The sequence below is a fragment of the Megalobrama amblycephala genome, linkage group LG14, assembly GCF_018812025.1.
Source record: "Megalobrama amblycephala isolate DHTTF-2021 linkage group LG14, ASM1881202v1, whole genome shotgun sequence".
Lineage (NCBI taxonomy): Eukaryota > Metazoa > Chordata > Actinopteri > Cypriniformes > Xenocyprididae > Megalobrama > Megalobrama amblycephala.
The window spans coordinates 22,484,069-22,506,492 of NC_063057.1; the positions used below are offsets into that span (position 1 = coordinate 22,484,069).

Below are 22,424 nucleotides of genomic sequence, written 5' to 3' on the forward strand. Positions count from 1 at the left end.
AATTAAGTGCATTTTTTAAAAAGTGCACTTAAGTGTGTTTAGAAATATTGTCATGAAATTGTACTTTCTTTAAGTAAAACTTAATTAGACATTGTTCTAAAATGCATTTTTAAAATGTGCACTTAAGCGTGTTAGTAAATATTGTCATTAAAGTGTACTTTCTTTAAGTACAACTTAATTAGACATTAATACAAAGTGCATTTTTAAAAAGTGCACTTAAGCATGTTAATAAATATTGTCATTAAAGTGTACTTTCTTTAAGTAAAACTTAATTAGAGATTATTAAAAAGTGCATTTTTTAAAAAGTGCACTTTAGCATATTTAGAAATATTGTCATTAAAGTGTACTTTCTTTAAGTACAAATTGATTAGACATTATTACAAAGTGCATTTTTAAAAAGTGCACTTAAGCATGTTAATAAATATTGTCATTAAAGTGTACTTTCTTTAAGTACAACTTAATTAGACATTATTACAAAGTTCATTTTTAAAATGTGCACTTAAGTGTGTTGATAAATATTGTCATTAAAGTATATTCTTTTTAAGTACAATTAAGTGGCCTTTAATTTTAATTATATGATATTATCTGCAAGTGCACTTTTTAAAAAGTATACTTTTAAGATTTGAAGTACACAAAAAGTACACTTTCAATACAATTAAGTGCACTTCTTTTTCACAAGGGAGTGTATGTCGACTCCATAATGTTAGGATGCACACATCATTGTTCTGCTGCTGTTTTCCCCCAATAAATTTATAAAAGTTAACTTTTATTCAGCAAGGAAATGCATAATAAAAGTATTAATTTCATTAATTAAAATTGTAAGTAAAGACATTTACAGCGTTACAAAAGGTTACTTTTTCAAAGAATGATTTGGCAATACTGTGATTTCTGTGCCAGTCACCAGTGTTTGTGGAAATAGATGAAGCTGCATGTGCAGATGAGAAAATAAGTCATGTAACAACAACAGATGTTATCTCGGGTATTTTCTGAACTTGCTTCATCTGGTATTTTGAAGCAGAAGTGGGTGTTATTTTGTGATACATCTTCCACACGTACTGTTCGCTTCCACACGATTACAGAAGAAACCACACGTGTGTATCGCCATCATTCAGGCCGTGTTGGAGCACACTTACCCTGAGGAGAGACAGGTAAGGGCCGTGTCTGATCATGACGTTCATCACGACTGAATGAATGGAAGACAGTGAGTGTCAGACACATTCACTAGAGTTACAGATGTGTTTCTAATCTGACACAGAATGAGCAGCAGACGGGTCGTGACATTGAGGTTAATTCGACATTATGATTGCAGGTGTCATAATAACCTGTTCATTTGTGTGTGTTGTGTTTCTGTGCTCAGGATGTTGTTGGTCTCTCCTCTGCCTGGACCGTGTCACGCTGCATTGACGAGTACGTTTAGTGTATTTGTTACTGACGCCATGTAGTATGTCTTGAAGTACATGTTTATCATAATGAATTTTGAAGAGAAATAGTTCATTGCTGGTCACTAAAAGCTCAAAGCCTGAGCTACGACACAGGATTAGGTGTTTAACTGGATTATAACGGCAGGTTATATTCTGGATATCAGGTCATGAACTGGAATTGTTTGGTTGTTCAGTGCTCAGGCCTGTTTATTGATGGGTTTTCATTTGAAACTGGACATATTTATATCATTTCTAGAAAATGTTGCTCTTGGAGCCAGCGCTGTCCAATCTTCCACATGGCAAATGGAGCTGTAGATGGAAACAGAGATGCAGATGAAATGTTGTGCACTCGTACTTCACTTCACAATGACCCTTGATGGAGAGAGGACCTGAAGAAGGTCTACCAGATCAGAAGGATCATCATCACTAATGCTGGATTGGAGACGAGTGGCACTGAGATCCGCATCGGCAACGGATTGACAAACAACGGCAACAACAATCAGCTGTAAGGATCGCTCTTTCTCTCTTGAATTCTCACACTATTCACTCAATTGACAAGGCTTACAAAATGTCTTTTGGGCTGCAGTGGTCTGGTCCGTCCCACCTGGAGGCACGAGAACATGTGACTTTAGGCCTGCGGAGGGGCAATACGTCAACATTTTCCTCCATGGGATGAACAGAGCTCTCAGTCTGTGTGAGGTTGAGGCTTTTGCAGGTAAAAGACGGGAGAGAGAAGAAACATCTGTGATTTAGTTTGTTTCTGTATATATTAAAGAGTGAATAACACTTATTACTGTCATTTTAATTAACAGAATATGATCCCACTTGTGCTCCAGGTGAGTGTATATCTAACTTTGAAACTGCTTTTAGTAACACACACACACACACACATATATATATATATATATATATATATATATATATATATATATATATATATATATATATTCTTAAAAATATTTCAGAGATGTCAAAGCAGTCCAAAAGCCAATACTCCAGAGGTTTGCTCATGGATTTAAGAACAACAAAAGGAAATATGTTCTTTTAAATTTTCTTTGTTTTACTTTTTTTTCAAGGGAAACAGAATATAATAATACACTCGAGTCAGTATATGGTTATTGTGTTCATATTGTTTCACATGTTTATGTTGAGAAAAACAATAATATCCACAGGCTCGGGTGAGAAAACGAGCTGCAGACGTTACAGAAACACAAAGATAACGATAACGGTGTGCTAAGCTAAGTTTCTAACAGCAGCACTTTGTTTTCTGTTCGTAAATATATCTCCCTCGACGAAACTTAAAGTAAGCATTTTGAGATCATTTCACTATCAGATAAGTTATCTTTTCAGCTCAGTCATGTCTTCTTTTATTTGTGTACACTCAGAGTAAAAACACAATGTTGTGCTTTTTGTAAAATAAAGAAAACTAACATGATGCGTGATTTCTCCTCTCCCTCTGAACGAAGTCCAATCTGATAGTTCTCAGAAAATGAACTGCAACTTATGAATACTAATGACAAAAAAAAAATGACACTAAAGAAACGTTGAAATGTCAGGTTTTAAATCGTGCAAGTCAAATCGAAAACAAACATTCTGTGTTTATGTAATCTGTATGAAAAGAGAGCCATGTCAGAAGTCTGTGATTCAGCTCATTACCCGCTAATGCGGCCACGCCCACGGAGCCAGCGCTATTCAGACGCAAATTCAGAGGCAATACAGGCATACATCGTCTCAATCGTGTATTTATTGTCTTGAAAAGTGTTTATTTGGATGTTAAAGCAATGGTTAGCGATCTCTAGAAGACATGCCGTTAGTTCCTAGTTCCTTTTCTTCTTTATATGAATTTGTGCCCTAAAGAAGTACAGAGAGCGCCCTCCGGCTGCAAGTATGAATTGAAAACACCATTCCTGAAATGTCCTCTTCTTCTTTAGAATAATTTGTGGACTAAATGTGCACAGAGAGCGCCCTCCGGCTGCAAGTATGAATTGAAAAAACAGTATCCAGCACTCATAGTGATGACAATAAATATTACTTCTCAGTATAGAAAATTGACATAAATATATAAGAATCCATCAATATTTCTCCAAATTTTAAGCTAAAAGCCTATATGAAATGCCATAGAGGTAACATAATTGTTCAGACACTTTGCATCACAGAAATACATTATATTTTAAAGAATATAATAGAATACCATTATTTTAAATTGTAATAATATTTCACAGTATTGCTGTTTATGATGAGCTGAGACATTATTACAGAGGGTTTTTTTCACAGCCTACCTGACTGAAAGGCCTCATTAATATGCAAGTCATTTCATAAGGTCATTATTATGTGATTCTTTTGTCTTCTCAGGTGTAAATGACCCATTATTCATGATGATTCACGCCTCCACACATACTGTGTTTCTTGACAAAAAGTGTCTTACAAAAACTAAATCAATATATTATTTTATATGAAGGAGTAGGCAGCATAATTTTTTACATAATTCTGAAGCAAAAACTCTAGTCTACAACCTCCAATACCCAAAAGTCTTATGAACACAGATTTAATATACTTTTTTTGGCCTTATTTCAGTGACTTAAGTTTTTTGTTTTTTCAATAATCACGCATAAACGTTATTCCTTCAAAAACACAAACATGTACATACATGTTCCTCACATATTATTGTAGCCTAGTTTGTGCTGAATACAGTGTAATGACACTTTTGTCATTAATATGTTTATGAACAACTGAAAAAAGCACAAATGTCAGGGCATGTCAAAACTTCTCCAGGCCCCAAATCAGCCTCAGATTCCAGAGGGTTAATATTACACACAGATAATGAGCAGCTCTTACAGTCTGAACTTGATGGACTGAAATATAAAGAAATGCAGTCAGTGCTTAAGTCGAGCAGTTCAGTGAAATGATCAATATATTCACAGACTCCAGCTTCCCGGATCAATAACTCTTGAGCTAAACCATGTTAAAACACAAATTCAGCTTCTTCCAATCACAGTAACCTCGACAACGAGCTACAACAACACAATTTCCCTCAAATGTGCTTCATAATGTTCAGAAAGTAAAAAAAAAAGATGGACTTCCTCCCATTGTGATGAACTGAACGAAAAACAGACAGGAACAGCGCGAGAGCTCGTGTTAAATCCCGCCTCTTGTTGATGTATTTGACTGAACAAATGATGGTGTCAATGAGAAGACTAATTGAAAAGTAAACAGATCACATAGTTAGATATATTACTGCTTTATGTCACGTCAAAATCAAACTTGAAATGGACTGAAAACATGATTTTTAGTGCAGTCAGCTGGTGAAATTAAAATACATCTTGGTGTCTGTGACAGACGGTGTTTACGGATCATGACTGATGATCCAACATAGCCTAAGATGAAAAACATCAATACACAAATAAAATATATAGTTTAAATCATTATTTCCTTTAGTTATTATTTTGGAATGAATGTAGAAATGCTTAAAACACTAACTTGATGAGATTGACTTTATTTTGATAAATAGAGCATTTATTACAATACATTGATACTGTAAAATGACTAAATAGAATTGTCTTTGGTTTCTCTTTTTCTTTTTTGATGTAATGTAAAGTAATGTTCATTTAACAAGGAAGATGTGTCAATGTTAAGAGTAATGCACATGAATTCAGAAATAAATAGAAATGTGCCTCATTTCAGATCATCACTGATTATGGTGTAATTTCATCATTTATTTGTGTTAAATTATGTTAATGTGTTAAGGATTTTGAGTTAATGTTGACAGCCCTACTTTATTCACATGGTTACTGATTTGGAGCGCACACAGATTAGTGTCGTATCAGTTTCTATTTGTTTCTGTTTGAGTTTGAGTTTGCTGGAGATGAGTGGCATTGATCTGCAGACGAGAGAGTCAGAAGCGTTGTCCCGGGGTGACAGAAATCGCTTACTAACATATAGTTCAATGATTTGGTGTTTCCTGAAGCCATCGTTCAAACGAACTTCTGCAAACTGCATCACAAACTTGTGAGGTTGAGCAACAGCTCTCGAGGTGTGGTTAGAAGTGTAGTTTCCTGTTTTCATGACATATGGATGTTGTTCTGAGCAAAAACTGACATTAAGTGCAATGTATATATTTTATTCTGAACACACGTTATATTTGAGTGATTTGCTCTGAGATCATACATGTCACATGTTTTAAGATGTCTGTAAAGAGCACATTTAGAGAAAACACATTATTAGAGGCTTCGTCATGACAACAACTAATTAAATATGTCTTTAAATATGACTGAGAATTAGCATTCTTATGGAAATATGATCATATTCTGTCATTATTATCATTTAAATCAGATTCATTTTCAGATTGTTTGTTATAAATCAGCATCTCAGGAAAATGTTATGGGGTTTCAAATCAAAATATGACTACATTAATATGCAAATTAGATACATTCTATTGAATGGGAAAATCCATTTTGACTATTTTACCCACATATTGCATTAAGTCAAATGGTATATCAATTAATTCCATTATATCTTTCATAACATAGTTGAGAATCATCTTTATACAAAGTTTGGTTAAAAACAATCCTGAAGCCTAAAAATTAATTGGCGATTTAAAAAAAGTCCCATTGTTTTTGCCTATACGTGTCATTTCATGTCATGTTATATTTTAAACTTTTCAAAAATGTTATTTTTTAATTTGGTTCTTATGCTTTAAACAATATAATGACGTGAAAAAAAAAAACATTTAGTTGTCAAGAGATTTGAAACACCATTTTTGAAGAGAGCTCATGTGCGTATGTGATCTGTAACAACGATCCTATGATTGAATCTGGAAATAAAGCAAAATAACTGAGAATTAGTCCTCAGATGCTACATAGGTCTAATTTATAGCAGAAAAATCTAGCATTAACTCGGTCTCAAATGGATTCATTTAAAGAAGTTATTACTAGGGATGGGCATTTTTCCAAAATAATGTATTCGAGTATTTGGGCTCGTAAAAAAAACGAATTTAAATTATTTAAATGACGTTAAATGACAAAGATGTTATTTTATTATATTCATGAAGATTTTGTCACCATTTCTGAACAAGCTTACGATTAGGCAATATACACAACAAGATTAAATTATATCTTAAGGTTTTCTTTTAGTTCAAAGCACTAAAGAATATGTGCAAACAGAAAATATAAATAACAAAAGCACTTAAGCTCAAGCAGCGAACGGGGAAACACTAATAAAGCAGTTATCGTTCATAATACACTGGAGTCAGTATATGTTTATCGTGTTCATGTTGAGAAAAACAATAATATCCACAGGCTCGGGTGAGAAAACGAGCTGCAGACGTTACAGAAACACAAAGATAACGATAACGGTGCGCTAAGCTAAGTTTCTAACAGCAGCACTTTGTTTTCTGTTCGTAAATATATCTCCCTCCATGAAACTTAAAGTAAGCATTTTGAGATCATTTTGCTATCAGATAAGTTATCTTTTCAGCTCAGTCAGGCTAATGGACAGCTGTGTTTCCTCATTCGACGAGTGTTTAGATTTCATGTGTTTTCTCAATATGGTGCTGATATTATGATGACTCGCTTTCATTCATTTGATCAAAAGTAATTCCATTGTGTAAGATCATTTTCATCTCATTCCAAACTTCGCGAGGCAGACGACAACATTATGTGACGATCAAATGAAATAAACTTGTTAAACACGCTCCACAGCGCCACCTGGTGCATTAGTTATAACTAAAACTATTAGTGCTCAGGATTGATCGTGGATTCACTGCATTTACGGCCAGCAAAGCAACATAGTAAAATTAGAATAGTATTTTTATTTTTCCAATATTAATTACAGATTGAATATGTTTTCTCCATATGTTTTTCTTACTACATTCTCAATAGAATTCAAATGGGTTTCACATTTTATCATAGGAACGTCTCGCGCAAATCTTTTGGAGCGCGCTGGTGAACGCGCCTGCGGTGATTCACGCACGATGCGCCACTCATGCTTATAAAAGCTCAGAATGCACGATTTATACAATTAATGATATATAATCTTTACCTTGAGGCCTGAACACCCCGTTATGTTTTGGAAATAATCCTCATATCTCTAAGGCAGTGGTTCCCAAAGTGGGGGTCGGGAGATGATTTACAGAAATCAAAAAAAAAATTTTTGATTTTATTTGATGATTAGAAATAGTAGATTTTATCAATAACTGTAACAAAATAATAAAAGTAGTAGTTAAATTAAAAACAAAGCATGCAAATAAAAAAAGCCATCAACCTTTCGACTTTCCTACCCCTCGACCATGACTCCTGAGGCGATAATACGACATGTTATCAACAGCATCAGTGCAGCAGGTCAGTTCACAGCACCATGTTAAACATTCTGACATGTGCACGTCGGTAATTCTTTTAGCTTTGGATATTATTTTAGTCGAAATAAACGTTGGTTAATAATGACCATAGACAACGCAGGGAGGCCAGCGGAGGAGAGCGGAGAAGCACCACCGTCATGCCTTTGCAGTTCATATGCAGCACGCGCTACTGTGCTTTCACATATATAACTGATCCGTGGCTGTTTATCACAAACACAACATTTGCTCATTTTTATTTCAAATCCAAAACTTGTTACTGAACATAGCTTTTCAGCATTGCGATTCTCTTTGTACACACTGTATTTCGTAGATCTCACCTATAAACGCACTACATTTAAACGTTTTATTCAATTCATTACTTTACATAGAGTAGTACTTTTGATTTATATACGTTGCTCATGCCAGTGGCAAAACATTTGTGATCTAAAGTATATTGCTGTTAAGGATGTTGACCAATTTGACTACGCCACCCCCATTTTTCTGGGATAGGGGACCCTAACAATTATTTAAACACAGGCAGTTCAAATAAATGAACCAGAAGCCAGAGTACAAATTGGTTAAACTTTATTAGAAAGGCAATCACAATCCTTCTCACATATAATATTGTTTAAATAATCTGGTCAGCAGCAATATTGATATTAAAATGTAAATTTAAAATAAATAAATAAATAAATCAGAAAACATTAAACAAAGAGAAAATATACAAAACAAATCAGGATTAAGTCAAATCAACTAAATATCACACAACACACACATAACAAATTATAATAATGAAATAAAGTCAACCGAATTGAAAATTATCAAACAATATAAGAAACAATGAATATGATACTCAAGGTAGAGCAAATCAAACTTGAATCATAACTGGATAACCACCATGTGGGAGGAAACAAAACAACCAAAATGAATCAAGAGAACTCAAACCACACGTGAAACACACAAACCAAAATCAAACAAACCAAAATAAGACCTCCCATACAGTAGTACACCAATCAATAAAACAAAATTGTACAACAAAATAAATAGAAAAATCACTGAAATTTATAATGACATGAAACACCCCCCCCCCCCCAAAAAAAAAAACTTAAATATAAACAAAATAAAAACAAACAAACAAATAAACCTTACATTTTAACGGGAAAGAAACGATGGTGTTAAACCCAAAGAAGGATTTATAACCTGTAATTAACCCTCTGGAGTCTGAGGCTGATTTGGGGCCTGGAGAAGTTTTGACATGCCCTGACATTTGTGCTTTTTTCAGTTGTTCATAAACATATTAATGACAAAAGTGTCATTACACTGTATTCAGCACAAACTAGGTTACCATAATATGTGAGGAACATGTATGTACATGTTTGTATTTTTGAAGGAATAACGTTTATGCGTGGTTATTGAAAAAACAAAAAACTTAAGTCACTGAAATAAGGTCAAAAAAAGTATATTAAATCTGTGTTCACAAGACTTCTGGGTATTGGAGGTTGTAGACTAGAGTTTTTGCTTCAAAATGATGTAAAAATAATGCTGCCTACTCCTTCATATAAAACAATATATTGATTTAGTTTTTGTAAGACACTTTTTGTCAAGAAACACAGTATGTGTGGAGGCGTGAATCATCATGAATAATGGGTCATTTACACCTGAGAAGACAAAAGAATCACATAATAATGACCTGAAATGACTTGCATATTAATGAGGCCTTTCAGTCAGGTAGGCTGTGAAAAAACCCTCTGTAATCATGTCTCAGCTCATCATAAACAGCAATACTGTGAAATATTATTACAATTTAAAATAATGGTATTCTATTATATTCTTTGAAATATAATGTATTTCTGTGATGCAAAGTGTCTGAACAATTATGTTACCTCTATGGCATTTCATATAGGCTTTTAGCTTAAAAGCATGCACATTTGGAGAAATATTGATGGATTCTTATGTTTATGTCAATTTTCTATACAGAGGAGTAATATTTATTGTCATCACTATGAACGCTGGATACTGTTTTCAATTCATACTTGCAGCCAGAGGGCGCTCTGTACACCTTTAGGCCACAAGTTCATATAAAGAAGAACAGGAACCAGGAACTAACGGCATGTCTTCTAGAGATCGCTAACCATGGCTTTAACATCCAGATAAACACTTTTCAAGACAATAAATACACGATTGAGACAATGCATACAAGTATTGCCTCTGAATTTGCGTCTGAATAGCGCTGGCTCCGTGGGCGTGGCCGCATTAGCGGATAATGAGCTGAATCACAGACTTCTGACATGGCTCTCTTTTCATACAGATTACATAAACACAGAATTTTTGTTTTCAATTTGACTTGCACGATTTAAAACCTGACATTTCAACGTTTCTTTAGACATAAGTGTCATTTTTTTTGTCATTAGTATTCATAAGTTACAGTTCATTTTCTGAGAACTATCAGATTGGACTTCGTTCAGAGGGAGACGAGAGATCACACAATGTTGTGCTTTTTGTAAAATAAAGAAAATTTACATGATGCGTTTTTACTCTGAGTGTACACAAATAAAAGAAGACATTCTATAGTTTCAATTGATAAATTACTTATGTCTCTATGACAAGAAATGACGGAGTATTTTAAGTCTGTTTTGCTGCAATGTGAAAAAAATCCTGCAAAACGCGCCGGCGCGTTAACCCGACTCCAGAGAGTTAAAACTATTTCACATTTTTATTACACAAAATCATCATGTTACATTAAAACAACCATATGAAATACTCACGTACCTTCTAAAAGTATGCTATGGCTCGCTTTGTTACGTCTCAGTCAACAGTCTCGTTAAAGGGCAGAAGTAGATTGCAACAGTCTATTCTGTATGATTGTCCGTGGATTCTGGCATTCGTAACTCAGTATAAACATGAAGCGATCCTAAAAGGATACATACTAGATTTATAGCACCGCATTTCATATCAATTCTACCAGAAAGACTCAGGAGCAAAATAACTTATGATTTAAACACAATTTATTAACAACCAGAAAGTTATACAACGAGATAAAGTTCTTTGGCGTAGGCCCCGTCCGTAGCACGCATCCAAATGGTTGTAGGCTCGGCGTATCCTGCCCGGAATGAAGGCAGGGGCGAAGCCGACCCCCAAAGGATGGTAAATAGATATCACAACTGGACGGAGCCTACCCCCCCAAAAGAGGTGAGAGGAATATATACGCACCAGTGATGAGTCTTGCAGATCCTGAAACAGAGATAATAATAATTAGGCATGAAGGATTTAGAAAGAATATCACATAAAGAAAAAGGCCATAATAAGCCACATAAACACGACAGCCTTGAACGGCGACAATGGCCACGTTAGACCACATGGACACAAGCCTTGAGCGGCGACGACGGCCACGTTAGGCCACATAGAGACAAGCCTTGAGCGGCGATGACGGCCACATAGACACAAGCCTTGAGCGGCGACGACGGCCACGTTAGGCCACATAGACACGAGCCTTGAGCGGCGACGACGGCCACGTTAGGCCACATAGACACGAGCCTTGAGCGGCGATGACGGCCACGTTAGGCCACATAGACACGAGCCTTGAGCGGCGACGACGGCCACGTTAGGCCAGTAGACATGAAGCCTTGAGCGGCGATGGCGGACATGGTAGCCACTCATACACTAAATCCTTGAATAGTAGAATGACCGTGAAAGGCCGACAGATGCAATAATCATAAGCAGCAACATTTTGAGACACCATATAAAAACAGAGACGAAGCCACAAGAGTCATTGAAGATTAGACAAAAAGACGAGAGCGATTGAGATTAGTAATGATAACATAGCACCAACACCACCGCCAGTATATGCAAATTTTACTTAAAACATAATAAGAGAAGGAGAAAGAACAAGAAAACAAGCAACATAGAGACAAGGCCGCGATCGGCCACACGACCACACGACCACGAAGGGCCACACAGAGACAAGGCCGCGATCGGCCACACGACCACGATGGGCCACACAGAGACAAGGCCGCGATCGGCCACACGACCACGATGGGCCACACAGAGGCAAGGCCGCGATCGGCCACACGACCACGAAGGCCACACAGAGACAAAGCCGCATTTGGCCACACGACCACGAAAGGCCACAAAGAGACAAGGCCGCGATCGGCCACATGACCACGATAGGCCACATAGAGACGAGGCCACGATAGGCCACATAGAGACGAGGCCATAATAGGCCACATAGAGACGAGGCCACGATAGGCCACATAGAGACAAGGCCACGATAGGCCGCATGGAGACAAGGCTGCAATAAGTCTCAGAAAATTCATAAGGTTATAGAAGCTGAAAATAGTATGAAGAAATACGGCAAACATACACTACCACAAGTATTTGCGTGAAATTACTAAGAGAAGGAGAAAGAACAAGAAAGGGAGATAACATGGAGACAAGGCTGTGATGAGCCCCAGCAAATCATAAGCTATAGAAGCTGAAATTGGCATGGTGAAAATACGAAAACATACCACCACCAGTATTTGCATGAAATTAACACGTGATGAGAGAAGGATAAAGAACAAGAAAGGGAGATAACAAGCAACATAGAGACAAGGCCACAATAGGCCACATGGAGACAAGGCCACGATAGGCCACATGGAGACAAGGCTACGATAGACCACACGAAGGCAAGGCCACGATAGGCCACACGAAGGCGAGGCCACGATAGGCCACATAAAGACAAGGCTGCGATCGGCCACATGGAGACAAGGCCGCGTTAGAAAATACGTTAAAGCTATAGAAGCTAAACATACGGAAGCAATGATGAAAACGAGAAACATACCACCACCACCAGTATTTGCAGAAAATTACTGATTGTAATGAGCATTTGAGTTGAGCATTGAGCACACAGCAGTCCTCTTCATCTGCTGTTAGGAAAATTTCTAAACCATGCTAGTGGCTTGACGGAACTTAGCCAACAGGACTCCATCTAGCAGTCAGAACCTGCCGAGAGAACCCCCAAAAGAAAGTTAACTAGATATGCATAACAGATAGGTATGAGAATACTAAATTACGTAGATACAGATGAAGACTGAGAAAACCTTGTCATAATGCTATTGAAGAAAGGAAAACGCATACTTGGTAATGCTTTATTAGCTAACCTTAGCTAGCTATGAACTCTGCAAAAGCTAGCAAACCTTGGCAAAAGGATAATGCAATGATTGTTGTTCAGTACCTCGGTGAAGAGAAAAACTAAAGAGCCCTGCACAGGAGATGGGGCGTGATAAGCACAAGCAAAATGCTTATAACCAGGCAGGGGCAGAGTACTGAACGCAATAATCAGATGTTTGAAATGCGGTAGGCAGCACGATCGCGATGAAGACATCCACAATAGTCACGTCACGGAAATTGCAGTGATTAGACCAAGTTGCATGCGTTCAGGTCCTGAAGATGAGCACACTATTTTCTGTGAACACCAAAATGTGTGTACCATCTATTTGTGTTTGTATGGGCACGCGCGGGTTATGTCAAAAGTCCTTGTGCATACAGCGCTTATTGCTTAGGTAACGAACACAGAAAACTGATGTGCTAATTGTAGGGGATCAGCGCAATGCGAGATCGAACTGATGAAATGTTAGAATATCGTCAGGATATTATAATTTGATCTAGCTTACAGTCAACAGACTAAAACACAGAACCGCATAAACTTTAAACACGCTCAAATGCAGATTAGTATGATAGTATGACGCTAGACCAAGTAAAACATATCTGCTTTATCTCACGATTTTAATTTGACAAATAAACTGACAAGTATGAGTAATATTTCAGCACTGGAAGTATTTTGGTAGAATGAATCATCTTATCCTTTATACCCTGGGATTCGCTTGGCACTGATATCCGTCTCTCATTACGATCACACCCACAATTTCACACTGACATAGATTTTAGTTTTATGCGGTGAAGACAATGCAGTGTTATTTACATTTAATTTATTCATTCATTTCCTGAACTTAAATACTCACCTGAAAATATAAACACTATTACTACATTTAAAAGGTGCAATAAGTAATATTTTTTGCTGTAAATAACCGAAAACCACTAGTCCAGTGTTATATTTTAGTTTTCTTGAGTACTTACAATATCCCAATGTTTCCAACTATATTTAAATTGTGAAAAAATTACAGTTTTAACCAAGGCTCCGGGACGTGTGAGGAGTCGCCTGTCAATGGCATCATACCCGCATTAACCTCGGTTTCCGGTTTTAATTTGTAGTAACCATGGAAACACCAAGACGCTTAAAAATATTACACATTTTAATAGACAAGGGAACAACTGTTTTGATATATCTATAGACTAAAAACAATTGATGTTAAATAGCTCAACATGATTAGTCATTGTTTAAATCTAATATCCTTGATTTTGGTGAGTACTATGACTCAGAGAAAAGCACTATTTTTGTCAAGTAGCTAACGTAGCATAATCAGATGCAGCTTTATTTTTATTAACAGTAATACAGCATTTTCTCCATGATACAATACGTTTTAAAATGAATTTATCATGCATGCCGTTTATCAACACGAAACATCCAGCAATGATATTCAATAAAATTGATCCATCATACTGCAGTGTGTAACAAGTGTCTCATAGCAGCCACCGAGTGAACGCACTCAGTAATGTTATAACATCATTTTCAACACACTAAAATTATAATAAACAGAGCTATGTTACCTCATACTCATGACCGGAAAAGCGGAAGAAGCGCCGGCGACTCTGTCATAATAAAAGTCCCGCTGCTCGTGAGGCGTGTGTTGCGCAATCGCTCCCGCGGCCTCATTCAGTTCCCACAACATTTGGTCCTGCTCTGCTTCAAACTACAATAACGTTAATATTCACATCCATGAACATAATTCTTCCTGAGTCCTATCCCTATTCTTTTGCACCGACCGTTAAGGTGGAGACCACATGTCCCAAGATTCTTACATGCCATACAGCAGCCCAGTCGTTCTAGAATTACTATTAAATTCCAAAGAATTATTTGAGTAAACTGATGATTTTATGACGAATTGCAATATTCGATAATACAGTGTCTCGATATATAATACAATGTCTCGTTAGAAAGATCTAGACTACATTACAATGTAATGATGTGGGTGTGTTGCTTTAAGGTTTAAACCGCAATGGGGTTTTCCGAGCCTTGCAACGATATCCGGATATGGTATGCCATTCTTTGTTTTTGTCCTAAACGAATGGTACTTGAAATATGTGGATGATCATTACAACGTGCTATAGGCTATACAATACGTACAAGCAATGTTTAAGGAGCGCTCTGACTAACAAATGCGTGCGCTTGCATAACTGATTATGAATGTGAAAAGAGAGCAGAAGACGATTCTTCGCCCAATAGACACCAAGGTGCATAACACGATGAAAATACTTATCACTGAGATGAAATGGCTAATCCGTAGTGAAGAGGCGAGGATGATGAAGATTGCAGCCGTGACTAACCCTTTGATGATATTGCTGAGACGAAATTCGAAAACAAAAGAAATCCGTGAAGGGAGAACCTGCATGCTTCTGAAATTAACGGAAATCTTTCTCCTATTGCCGTAACAGCTCAAACATTCGAAATGATAGGCTGACATGGACTCAATGACACTGTAGTTACCCCGTCTAAAATTAACATTTTTACATGGAGTAGTAAATCAATATACGCAAACATTTTGTATCTAAAACCCTAATCTTGGGTTTTAGATTGAATATCTGTGATTTAATGGATAACGACGAGACAGGCTGGATTTTAAACGAGCTATGCACCGACGTGAGAGATTGGCGTCAGCATCTGCGAACTCAGATAAGTGTAAGTGCCGATGCTTTATACCAAGGTGTTCCATAATGATTGGTTAGATCTGATCTAATGAATGACGTAACATTAGAGTCTTCCCGGCAGAACTTACGCTAGAGCTTACATTTACAACTCGTCAATGAACTTGACCATACACTCATGTTGAAACAGTCTCATTAAATGGCAGAAGTGGATTGCAACAGTCTATTCTGTATGATTGTCCATGGATTCTGGCACTCGTAACTCAGTATAGGCACAAAGCAATCCTAAAAAAACACATACTAAATTTATAGCACCGCATTTCATATCAATTACAACTCGTCAATGAACTTGACCATACGTTCACAGTGAGTAGCTGAACCGGACGCGGACTCGCAGAGTTGCACGCACACAGCGTCTTCAAATCAACAGGTCATCAACATACAAACAATCTGTGGAATTACAAATTTAAGAATCTGTTTAAGATCTGCGGATCCTACATCCTGACCATTTGGCAGGACAAGCTTAAGATACAGCAGTGCTTTTGTCTCTATGATAATGTAAAGGTATGGGTGATACTGTCAGACTGATTGGATTAGCACCTATGCATTTGAATGACACAGTTATGCGGATTAGATCATGGCTGGGAAATGTAGGCAATGATCTGATTCCTGTACTGCATTTGCATCCTTTGTTTAGATTGTCCACACCTCTACTCTATGTATCCCTCCCCCTTGAATGTATATGAACTACCAAGTCACTGCCTTAGTTAGATTTTGGATGACCACAGCGACGCACAGCGTGTTTCTCAATAAAGAGTAACTTCTGCTTCAAGAGATCCCAAAGTCTCCTGGTCTATGCTTCTGAGATTTCCAACAGTTTTGGTGCCGTGACCCGGATAGAGCTTCTCACCTCAATCCAGATTGGAACTTCAAGCACAACAAAGATCTGATCCAAAAGAAGATCCAGGCTGAATTTTCCTGTGCACCCAAGGGTTGGTGAGTGATACTCTATCCAAAAGAACCATTAAGACCAGTACAAATGTGTTATCCTCTGCGCCGTCAGAGAAGAGTTAACAGACAGCTGTAGGGTTTGGTTAACTAAGTTATCCTCTAAAAATGTTCTTTTAGAGATGAAGTTTATCCTCTGTTCAGGCAGGGAAGATTAGCATTAAGTGCTAATATTGGTAACCTCTGTTCAGGCAGGGAAGATTGGCATCATGTGCTAATATTGGTTTATCCTCTGTAAAGTTAGGGAAGTTTTATCCTCTGCTTTATAAGGGAAGGTTGTTTATCCTCTGTTTAGGCAGGGAAGATTAGCATTAAGTGCTAATATTGGTAACCTCTGTTCAGGCAGGGAAGATTGGCATCACGTGCTAATATTGGTTTATCCTCTGTAAAGTTAGGAAAGTTTTATCCTCTGCTTTATAAGGGAATGTTGTTTATCCTCTGTTTAATCAGGGAAGGTGCTGTGTTAACAGAATAGCCATCCTCTACTTTGCTAGAGAAGAAGGTTCATTCTCTGTTAATTCAGGGAAGGTTACAATTGTTACAGTGTGCTAGCAAGTTGGTTCTACTCTGCTCACCAGAGAAGGTTGAATACATTACGATGTGTATTAACTAGGTTAACCTCTGCTCTGTCAGGGAAGTGTTGAAGTGAATTGTTGTGCCAGAAAGACATTACAAAATGTTGAGAAAGAACGTTAGACTAATTTCAACAACTGAGAAAGGTGGACTAGCTACGAGTTATGAGTTACGAGTACTATGAGTTCAAATCATTGTTTGGAAAGCACATGGACTCAATAGTGACTGAGTTAGTCAGACTGGATTTGACAAAGAAATTTGGGATTCATCCAGAAAAAGTTTGGTCCATTGAAGAATGCAAAAAGGTACTTGGTGCTTGTATTCGGAAGAAAAATATGAAGGGTATTATCTGCTGCCACAGAGAATTTACTCTATCCATTGCACAAGACCAAATTCAACGTATTGCTAAGTTAGAAGAGCAGAACAAACAGTTGCACACTAGAGTGTCTCGTCTCACTCAGAAGTTGGGCCTTAACAAAGCCTCAACCAAATGTGACTCAAAAGATGAAGAGTCAGATGAAAGCTATCCTGACTTACAGTCTTTCTGTAGACTAGAGGGCAACAGCAATACTGGATTGATGGATAAAGATGTAAATGCAGTTGAAGTGTGTGGAGCGAGACAAAAGGCTCAGAGTAGGGCAAAATGGGTTGACAAAGTTCCATCTGTAACCCCCATACTGCAGTTACAAGCAGTCAGTACTGCTATAGGTCCTGAAGACATAGAAAGAATTGCTGAGAATTTGCCATCAGCGCATAGAAATTTTTCTGAGTTTAGGACAGAGTTGTCCAGAACAATTAAGCTCTATGATATGTCCCTAGCTGAAGTCACACAGCTAATGTCACAAATCCTGAAAGAGTCAGAATTCAATGATTTTGAAAGTGCTGTAAATAATTCTGAGTTTCAGCATTCCAGCAAAGGCGAATTGAGAGAAGGAGTTCTGAGAGTGTTACAGAACCTTGTTGGACCAAAAGTAGACTGGTCAAAGATCACTAGTTGTGTACAGAAGAAGGATGAAACTGTAAGTGAGTACACAAAAAGATTTTGTCAGTCAGCGGCAGCATACAGTGGAATAGTTGACACTCCAGAGAAGGTGTTAGAGGATAATGGACCACTGGTCCGCATGTGGTTTGATGGGCTTTCATCAGAATACAGAAATGCATTGCCTTTCTTAGACCTCACATGGTCCAATGGAACCCTGCAAAACAACTTGGATATGTTAGCTATTTGGGAAAGAGACTCTGATGTCAAGACAAGAGTAAAGATTGCAGCAGCATCCTTTAAGGTCAACACAGAGAATCGACAGAAACGTAAATGTCCTAAGAGAGAAGGCAGTTGTCATTACTGTGGTAAACCTGGACATTGGATGAAAGAGTGTAGGAAAAACAAAAAGACTTTTAAAGAAATGAACAGCTTTACTCAGCTCCTACTCAGTCTACTTGCTACATTGAAACTGCCCCCTCCCCTCTTCTCCAAACTCTTGGAGCAGCAGCTTGCTGACATCCTAACCATTTGGGCTGTGAGTGCTTAATTTCCCCAGTAACCTACAAGAAAGCTGAAAGACTCATTCTGAACAAAAGAAAGTTGACTATCACTTCCACCATTCGGGGACACGGGTTAAGTACACTCACAGCCTTAAATGTTATGCTACAGCACACTCCATTCACTTGTCCATCCTCAATGGGTTATGATGTCTACTATGACTGATGTTTCAATGGAAGATGGAGATGTAGCACAGTAAAGATTGCAAATTAACTACAGGGAGAGAATAGGACACACAGACCAGTGAGGAGCCCAGGGAAGAACCGAAGTGCATAAGGTCTCGGGGGCTAACCCTGTGGTGAAGACTTCCTCATAGGTTTCCCCATCTCAGTTTATCCCCACCTTACTGGTCTATAGGTGTCAAATTGATTAAGACTAAGTTAAGAAAAAGAAGAACAAAACCACTATACGATCACTAGAAGTTTATGATGATCAGAGTTAGACAGAAAAACTATACGATCATCAGAGGTCTAACGTACTAAAGTCTATGCATGAATACTGCTGGTCTGCTGTCTCTTTGTTTTCTTGTGTGCAGGTATGTGTATATGCCATGACGTCTCAAGCAGCACCTGGTGTAAAGCATCACCTCAGATAACCATGAACAACCTTCATGATGACGGAGTCATCAGAGCAACTCGGAGTTGCACAACGACAAAGAATCATCTTGGGACAAACATGGAAATGGACTCTACAGGGAACAGACTCCACAGCTATTCAGGCGCCATGGACTTTTAGGACTTCCACGCTTATGCTACATGGTTTTTCTGTGTCATCATGTAGTTAATACAACATGTTACCACCCTGCGTTGTATATGTGTGTCAACAGTATACTCAAGTTAAAGAACAACACTTATGTAAATGTTGGACACGACACAGAATAAGATGTATGTGCCTGTAACTGTTACAAGTTGCATGACTGCAAGATGGGACTTATGTTAACAAACATATGTTATAGAAGGGATTTAAGAAGGTTTAAATTTGTATTATGTGAGAGTTATTAGAACTCTCAAAGGGGCAACTGTGGAATTACAAATTTAAGAATCTGTTTAAGATCTGCGGATCCTACATCCTATCCATTTGGAAGGACAAGCTTAAGATACAGCAGTGCTTTTGTCTCTATGATAATGTAAAGGTATGGGTGATACTGTCAGACTGATTGGATTAGCACCTATGCATTTGAATGACACAGTTATGCGGATTAGATCATGGCTGGGAAATGTAGGCAATGATCTGATTCCTGTACTGCATTTGCATCCTTTGTTTAGATTGTCCACACCTCTACTCTATGTATCCCTCCCCCTTGAATGTATATGAACTACCAAGTCACTGCCTTAGTTAGATTTTGGATGACCACAGCGACGCACAGCGTGTTTCTCAATAAAGAGTAACTACTGCTTCAAGAGATCCCAAAGTCTCCTGGTCTATGCTTCTGAGATTTCCAACAAATCCTAAAAACACATTAGCGGGCATATTAGACGTTTCTCATTAAAATCTACTCCTATAAATAAGAACCCCGTTTACTCACACTGAATTGTTGAGAGCAGTAGCCCCACACACACTCGTTCATCAGCGGAGAACGAGAACAAACGTTGTTTCACTGAAACGCGCGAGACTTTTAAAGTAACCTGCCCTATCACATCACCTGCCCCTTAAAGGCATAACATACTCATTCCGGTTACATCCACCCCCTCTTTCAAAAGTCACCATCCCGGTGACAACACTCATCACACCCATCCTAATTCTAAAAAGGTCTAAAAACGGCATATAGGGAACTTACTGAAGCTGAATTTGGGGGGACTTGCTCTTGTGGGGATCGCACCGGCCTTGGAAGATTAAATGGATTTGAATGTTGGCCAGCCCTCGTTCTAACCGACCGGCGTAGACCGATTTCTGGTTCCAAACTGGTTCAGGAAAGTCAGGGGAATCCACTGCCCGCTCCACTGGACACTGGAAATCTAGGGGGTCAATGACTTGTTCAATTAAACACTGGTCCAACTCCTGCTCTCCCAAATCTTCCCTAGCTACTGCTGCTGGTGGACCTCCCTCCTGGGCTACCTGTAAAACCACAGTCTCCTCCTCCGACATTGCTTCCTCCTCAGATAATTGCCTCTGATGACCATACTCTAACAGGAGTCCTGCCGGAGAACAATTTGCCTCAACTTCGCATCTATCAGAGGGTGCATACCCATCAGGAAGCTCTCGCAAATCCGAACGGTGAACATTCTTTGTGTGCACTGCTGAATCTTGTTGTCTTACTTTATAAACAGTGCCTACCCCATCCAAGCATTCTACTACCTCATACACCTTGGAGTCCCACACATCTTGAATCTTATGTCGGCCTGGGAAGTGATTCTTACAGAGAACCAGGGTACCTACCGGCAGAATAGACACCGACTCGGGATAATGGCGTGCTCGCTGAGCTGCTGCCACTCCCAGCTGTTCCCTAGCCTTAACATACACCAAAGCCAAGTGGTCCCGATGACTCACCACCCAGTCTTGAGCCGTCGCTGGGATACTCTCTTCCTCCATCCCTAAAAGGGCATCCACAGGAAGCCTTGGCTTCTGGCCAAACATAAGATCATAGGGGGAATAACCAGTAGATTGATGTGCAGAGGTATTATAGGCAAAGAGTAACTGTGGTAAAAACTGTGGCCATACCCTTTTCTTTTCAATGGGCAGAGTACGCAATAGATCGTGCAAAGTGTGATTAAACCTTTCACACTGCCCATTTCCCTCCGGATGGTATGCTGTGGTCCTACTCTTCTGAACCCCGTACAGGTGGCACAGTCGCTTAAGCAATTCTCCTTCAAAATTTCGCCCCTGATCTGCATGGATACGTTTTGGCACCCCATAAACATAGAACCACCTCTCAGTCAGAATACGGGCTACAGTGCTAGGCTTCTGATCTCACGTTGGGTAAGCTTGAGTAAACTTAGAAAACACGTCAGTGACTACAAGCACATTCTCATATCCATTACTTGCCCGTTCTAAAAGCTTAAAGTCAATAGCGAGAATTTCCAAGGGCCGCAAAGCCATCAAATGCCCCATAGTTGTCCGAACTTTGGGGCGTAGGGCCTTGGAGACCACACAGCGCTCACATTTGATGCACCATTGTTCAACATCGTGCCGCAGACTAGGCCAGAAGCATCTCTCCCTCACCAAAGTAGTTGTCCTCTCTATACCTTGATGACCATGATGGTCATGAAGACCCTCCAAAACTTCCTTCTTTAAGACCCCAGGCAATATAACTTGAAGCTCTGTGGGATGCTGATCTCCTGGAGCACCAAAGGGTCCTAAAATCTGGAACACGCAGATGAGGTCCTGGTGTAGGTGCAGAAGGTCCTTAACAATCTGGAACACGCAGACGAAGGTACCTTGGAGTGAAGGTTTGCTCTCCTGAGCTTAACCTTGTTGCAGATGTCGTCACTGTAAACTCTGGAAACTCTGAATGTAGTGTTTGTTAATGTCTCTTTCCTCACAAGCTGGAGACTTAGAACATAGTCGTCTCTGTTGCTGCCTCACAAGCTGTAGGCTCAGATCACGGGATCTGTTGTTGTCTCTTCTGGATGGACCAGAGGCTCAGAACGGTGTTGTATCTGCTCTGTCTTTCCCCTTTGACGGGCAGACTCAGAACGGTGTATCTGTTGTGTCTATCCTCGTGCAGGACAAACTCAGAACGGCGTATCTGTTGTGTCTCAGCTTCACAAGCCGGGACTCAGAAAAATATTCAATTCAATTCACATTTATTTGT

General features: G+C 38.7%; 1 protein-coding gene across 3 annotated transcripts; it reads left to right on the forward strand.

The window, feature by feature from the left end:
* The first annotated feature begins 626 nt into the window (after nt 1-626).
* On the forward strand, nt 627-19,901 carry LOC125246026. 3 transcript variants are annotated; one of them, XR_007179678.1, is made up of 6 exons: nt 627-1,148; nt 1,358-1,407; nt 1,678-1,926; nt 2,008-2,136; nt 2,234-2,257; nt 16,250-16,307. XR_007179678.1 is itself a non-coding variant. In XM_048156871.1 (6 exons), exon 6 carries the CDS (start codon nt 17,298-17,300, stop codon nt 18,660-18,662), a length of 1,365 nt encoding a protein of 454 aa, XP_048012828.1. In that variant the 5' UTR covers nt 636-1,148; nt 1,358-1,407; nt 1,678-1,926; nt 2,008-2,136; nt 2,234-2,257; nt 16,419-17,297; the 3' UTR covers nt 18,663-19,901. The 3 variants fall into 3 exon arrangements, 2 of the variants coding, with proteins under 2 accessions (XP_048012828.1, XP_048012829.1); XM_048156871.1 differs by lacking the exon at nt 16,250-16,307 and adding an exon at nt 16,419-19,901 and having other exon boundaries at nt 636-1,148; XM_048156872.1 differs by lacking the exons at nt 1,358-1,407; nt 16,250-16,307 and adding an exon at nt 16,419-19,901 and having other exon boundaries at nt 636-1,148.
* Nucleotides 19,902-22,424: the final 2,523 nt, after the last annotated feature.